The sequence below is a fragment of the Microtus ochrogaster genome, chromosome 16 (genome assembly GCF_000317375.1).
Source record: "Microtus ochrogaster isolate Prairie Vole_2 chromosome 16, MicOch1.0, whole genome shotgun sequence".
Lineage (NCBI taxonomy): Eukaryota > Metazoa > Chordata > Mammalia > Rodentia > Cricetidae > Microtus > Microtus ochrogaster.
Genome location: NC_022018.1, coordinates 6,749,551 through 6,755,359, shown reverse-complemented (window position 1 = coordinate 6,755,359; position 5,809 = coordinate 6,749,551). Strand labels below are relative to the sequence as shown.

The 5,809-nt window shown below is 44.2% G+C and overlaps 1 protein-coding gene across 1 annotated transcript in view; it reads right to left on the bottom strand.

The window, feature by feature from the left end:
* Nucleotides 1–5,809, bottom strand: part of Msrb2 (methionine sulfoxide reductase B2) — a 21,517-nt gene that overhangs the window by 7,330 nt on the left and 8,378 nt on the right. The window contains exon 3 of the mRNA XM_005354675.2: nt 2,867–2,943. Coding sequence (XP_005354732.1) covers nt 2,867–2,943 — 77 coding nt within the window. The remainder of the gene's footprint in view (nt 1–2,866; nt 2,944–5,809) is intronic.

Here is a 5,809-nt window from a genome sequence, read left to right as displayed (position 1 = left end):
TATAGTAACAGGAAGCTAGGTGGATATATTCTTATAGTAACAGGAAGAAAGGTGGATATGCTCTTATTTTCTTTATTCTTAGCTTCAGCATCAACAAGAAAATAGAACAAAAACTCAAAAGTTCTTTTAAAAGAAGTGGGAGGGGGACTTTGTATTTAAAACTAAAATGACTGAAAAGAAACAATGGAGGTTCATGAGCTAACTGCTGGTTCAGTGAACTGGCTACTGGGTGAATAGCTTCCAGAATATTGATTGGATTTCTTCTGGATCTGGGCTGTTTCAGTGTGACTCGGGGTTGGTCACATATCTTCCTTCTTGAGCTAACACTGGAGCTACTGGTTACATGTGAGCCCCTTAAGCTTAAATTTGCTAAAAATCCTAACACATCCAGCTTCTCAGCCACACTGGATGCCCAACAGCCACATGGAACTGCAGCTTCTGTAGAGATCTGTGTAGAGTGTGTCCTTCACCACAGCAAGTCCTGCTATCCAGAGCCCTTCATTTTGTCCTCTCTCTCTCTCTCTCTCTCTCTCTCTCTTTCTCTCTCTCTCTTTCTCATCCCCTATTTTTCGATGCTGTGACTGAGGCTGGGTGGTGAGGGGTGAGGAGCCGTTGGATGCTGGGAAGGCCTCCTCTGGACACCAACGGAGCCAAAAGAATCTTGGAGATGAAGCATTCTTACAAGGATGATGTCTCATCCTCCAAACTGAGAAACAGGACACCTACCCAGCAGATAAACAGTAAGAATGGAGGCTTACACTTTTCCAAGGTTCCCGGCTGAAAGCAAGCTAGTTGACTTAACCGCTGACTTTTCCATTTGACAGAAATGATGGTGAAGGAATAACTAATTTTTCTGAAACCCGAGTCTTGCTGCAATTCTGTGAACCACATATTTGGCTCCTTCTGCTATTTTTTAGCATATACAATTCCTAAAATTCTTATAATCCTCAAAGAGTATTTTTTTGTAGCTTAGTTAATGGATGCAGGACAGGGACTCATCAACAAGGTATGAGTAGTGTTGGGTCTTTCAGCCTCACCCCCAACATGCAGGGACGGGAGCTGATCACTTGTGCCCATGATTTTGGAATAAAGCCTCCAAAAGGACAGGGTCTGGTGAGTTTCTGGGTATCTTAACTCATGGAAGTTTCTAGAGAATTTTCCTAGAGAAGGCATGGAACCCAGCACCCTCCCCTCACGCCCATGCTACTTATCTCTTTACTGTATCTTTCATAACAGTGATATCCTCCAATAAAGAGGTAAACGTAAGGGCTTCCCCAAGTTCCGGGTACCACTCAAGAGAAACAGGGAACATAGGAGAGGGTGGGAAGTCAGACTGAGAGCTGGTTGGCCAGGGGCACAGGTCACAACCAGGAGAGTATGCTGGGCATCAGAAGTAGAGTACAGCATGTGGGGCTGAGCTGTTCCACCAGGCTCTAACACTGTCTCCATGAAGACAAGGTCAGATCGGAACTAAATTGGACGATGCCCCTGGCCTGCATCTGCTGGGGAATTGAATGCTTGCGTGTGAACAAAGGCTTAGTTTTTTATGTCAGGACTGTAGAGATGGCTCAGTGGTTAATGGCACATGAAGTTCTTGTAGAGGACAGGTTTGGTTGGCAGCACCCATGTCAGACAGCCCACAATAGCCTGTAACTCCAGATGCAGAAGAACACCTCTGGTTTCTGAGAGTACCTATGTATACAAGTGTGTGTGCGTACATACACATGCACACACACACACAAACACAGAGACACACACACATACAATTTAAAATAAAATAAATTTTAAAGAACACATCTTGGGTTAGAGAAGCCTGTTGCTTGCTGTGATGTGACGGGGGAGTCATGTGATCTTCCAACACTACCATGTAAGAACTAACTTCACCCTCATCTTCCCTAGTATGCCTGGGCTGGCGGCTGGTAGTAGACTCTTCCAGGTAGTCCCTCAGCAGCACCGTATGTCAGGGCCATGGCCCAGCCTCCTAAGCATGAAGGAAAATCGATCCTAGTCACGCCTGTCCTTGCAGGAAGGGTCTGGCTTCCTAATTCAGCTCGCATTAGCAGCCGGCTGGCCAAGAAGCCAGGCTGCTGAAAGCCCAAAGGACAGAAGGAGGCTCTGCCTAATGGAAGATTCACAGAGCTGGCTTGATTTATATTTTATTCTAAACCAATTTAAGGCTGATGCAAAAGAAAGGAAAACATCTTTGAAGTTCTGAAAAACAAGACTTCAAAGATGTTTCCTTTCTTCTTTCCTGAATCTACTTTTTTTAAAGACTATTTCCTGCATATCTAAACAAAAAAAGCCTTTGTTGAAAGATTTTAGATGCTGATTGACTTAAAAGAGGCTTTGAAATCAAGGGACAATTAAATTTACTTTTAGCTACATAGAAGAGGGCACGGTATTCACTTCTGTCAAGCACTGTGGGGAATCAAGCCTCATAAAAGTCTGCGCTTGCTAAATTAAATTATAAACCCATTTTCCCTGAGAGAGGTATAGTTTTAATCATATGGCCAAGCAAATACTATTAGGGTTTAGATTTCTTTACATACTTTCCTCTCTAAAAAATCCTAATGGCTTTATCATGAAGTCCCCATCAGAACTTTGCTTTCTCTCAGAGATACACAAAGGAAGAACGCAAGTGGCAAGTCCTGTCAGCTGCAGGAAATATCAGAAAAAAATCAAGACAGACAGATATCCTCCACAGACAGCTCTCCTTGCAGCAGTAATGACAGAGGACAAAGGCCATCGATGGCCCCTGGGGCTGTCAGTATACAGGAAGCTTTGGGTTTAGTCTTCAACATAAAAAAAAAAAAAGAAACTCTAAGAGTACTTAATTATCTAAGCTCTGTTTCATTCCTCATCTTACCTGAAGAGTGGGCTATCACAGCACACACAATGGTACATCCCTGTCTCCTTGTTGTTCAAGTATATCCCACTGAAAGGCTGAAATAAAAAAGGAAGAAACATCATCACACTTTGGGGTGATAAAGCAAAGAAACCCAAGAGTGAGGCCGAGGGTGTGGCTGGCCCAGGACCACAGTGTTGGCCTAGCATTTGAGAGGCCTCAAATTTAATCCCCACCATTACGAAAGAAGAAAATGAACCAAATATAAATAACAAAGTCAAATCAAGGAATTATACTAATTTGACAAAGTCTAAGTATCGGCAGAGAAAAACTGCAGTCAACCAAAGAAGCAGCCTGCACACTTCTTTATAGCCTGGCCTTTATCTTGCCAAATATTCAGATTGTGACATTAATAATGCTTTGTATTCATGTACCACCTTTCATCCAAGAACATCAAAGTCCTTGAAAAAGCATGAACACCAGTCCCATCCTCTGCCATCCTGGAAGATTTCACTCTCATTTCAAAGAGCTAAAGCAACAGGAGTCTAAACTCTTGTCTAAGACCCTTTGAACTCTCTAATTAAAGATGGGATACAAAGGGTTGGGAGCACAGCTCAGTGGTAGAGTACTTCTTTTGTGTGCAGAGACCCTGAGATTGATCCCTGATAGAGGGGTAGGGGAAAGGGTGAAGGAGAGAGAGAGGGTGAGAGAAAACACAAATGCATCAAAAGCCTCTTTCAGTTAATTTGGGGTTGTGCCTTTAACACACATAGTGCAGTGTCAACACGGAGAGTCGATCATGGTGATGATCATGATGAGCCAGGGCCCCAGCACTAGGTCACCACGTAGAGAAAGCATCACATTCACAGGTGTTTAAAGAAGGCTCTCAACTGCTGAGAATGGCGTGAGGGGAAATAAAGCGGTGAATGAGTGCAGTCTGTAGCTGACACCCTCTTCTGGCCTTCTCAGGCACCTGCACACACATGGGACATATAAACTCATGCATGCATCTTTGAAAATGTTGTCAAATTCCCTTATCATCCCCTCAGAAGCCATGTCATGGTGGTACACATTACCCAATCATACAGACTCAAACAGGACTCACAGCATGGAATGCTGGCCAAGGGGCAGCACTGGCAGAGAATTGGGTCTTCTGTCTTTCTAGACTTCTGAGCTCAGAAAAAAATCCCCATAGTGCTAACTGCATATTTAAAAAATGCTTCCTAGGGGATGTGCAAACTCAGTTGCTGAGTCTACAAGGTGGGCACACTTGGATTCTCTCTCTCTCTCTCTCTCTCTCTCTCTCTCTCTCTCTCTCTCTCTCAAATTCTTAAAGTCTGGCTTGGTGGCACATGGCTGCAATCATAACATTGGTGATGCTGAGGCAGGAGGACCACAAGTTCAAAACAATTTTGAGCTATATAGCCAGATCATGTCTAAAAAGCAAGCAAGGAAGGGAAGGAGGGGAAGAGGGAGAGAGACAGAGAGGGAGGGAGGGAGGGAGGGAGGGAGGGAGAAAGGAAGGAAGGAAGGAAGGAAAGAAGGAAGGTAATAGTACATTTAGCCACAAAAGTCTGAATGAACCTAGTGAGCTGTTCATTCACAGTGACTCCCAACTTGAGCACTGTGAACACCCCTGATCTACAAAGTCCTGTCCACAGAAACCAGGGAGCTTATAAAATTAAAAATATAATTTCACTAAGAGTCAGGAAGCTGTTATAACAGTAAGTAAAGGAAATAATCCAAATGAGCAGGAATTATGACTTAATCTATGTCCTACCAAGATGTCTGTCTACTGCACTCTCCTTGACTCCTGTGTCTCCTCATCAACCATGTGCTGTAGTCCAAGCCCTTTCACGTGTCAGGAACAAAACAGCTTCTATATTATCCTAGTATTTACTGACAATCAAGAATACAATCAGTGCTGGTCTGGATGCTAATGTTGCAGATGGGAAAAATTAATTTAAAAGTTAATTACCTTCCTCAAATGGAAACCAAAGTTTCTTGTACTGCCCAGATGACAAAAACCAGTAAGAAGAACGACATACTTCATAATGACAGCCATGAGAGGAACTAATGAAGAACCTTCCCTTGGAAGCAGTGACCTCGCAGGCTTTCTGCACAGACTGAGTCTGGGACAAGGGAAAAAGGATCTTTATTCTTTTAACCTTTCATTGTTAATGTGTGCAGATGATAGATGCTGATCATAGAAAAATGCCAATCACTACTGAGTTGAGCTTTGCAGAAAGGGTAAGAACTGAGCAGATGAGAAAGTGAGTGTTTCAGACAGGGAAGACATGCAAACAGATGGCACTGGGAAGGTAGAAGCCAGACCACACTGGGCTGTGTGTAGACCGCAATGAACACAGGGGTTGAAGAGGCACACTGCGAACTTGTTCACTAGCTGTGCTCATGGTCAGAGTTGTTGTGCCTGCTCTTAGCACTGAGGGAAAGAGAGGAGGAGGAAAAGGAGGGAAGGGAGGAAGAGAAAGAGAGGAACAACTATACACAATAAAAAACAAAAATGACTGGAAGGCAAAGAGATATCAGAGGCAAGAGAGAGGGATGTCAATCATTAAACCAGGCCTGGGTGGCTCCAGCTGGAAACTGAAAAAGGAAAAGAAAGAAAGGAGGGAAGGAAGGAGGGAAGGAAGGAAGGAAGGAAGAAATGAAGGAAGGAGAGAGGGAGGAAGGAAGGAAGGAAGGAAGGAAGGAAGGAAGGAGAGAGGGAGGGAGGAAGGAGGGAAGAAGAGAGAAAGGGTGGGAGGAAGGAGGGAAGAAGAGAGGGAGGGAAGAAGGAAGGAAGGAGAGAGGAAGGAAGGAAGGAAGGAGAGAGGAAGGAAGGAAGGACGGAAGGAATGAAGGAGGGAAGAAGAGAGAAAGGGTGGGAGGAAGGAGGGAAAAAGAGAGGGAGGGAAGAAGGAAGGAAGGAGAGAGGAAGGAAGGAAGGAAGGAAGGAAGGAG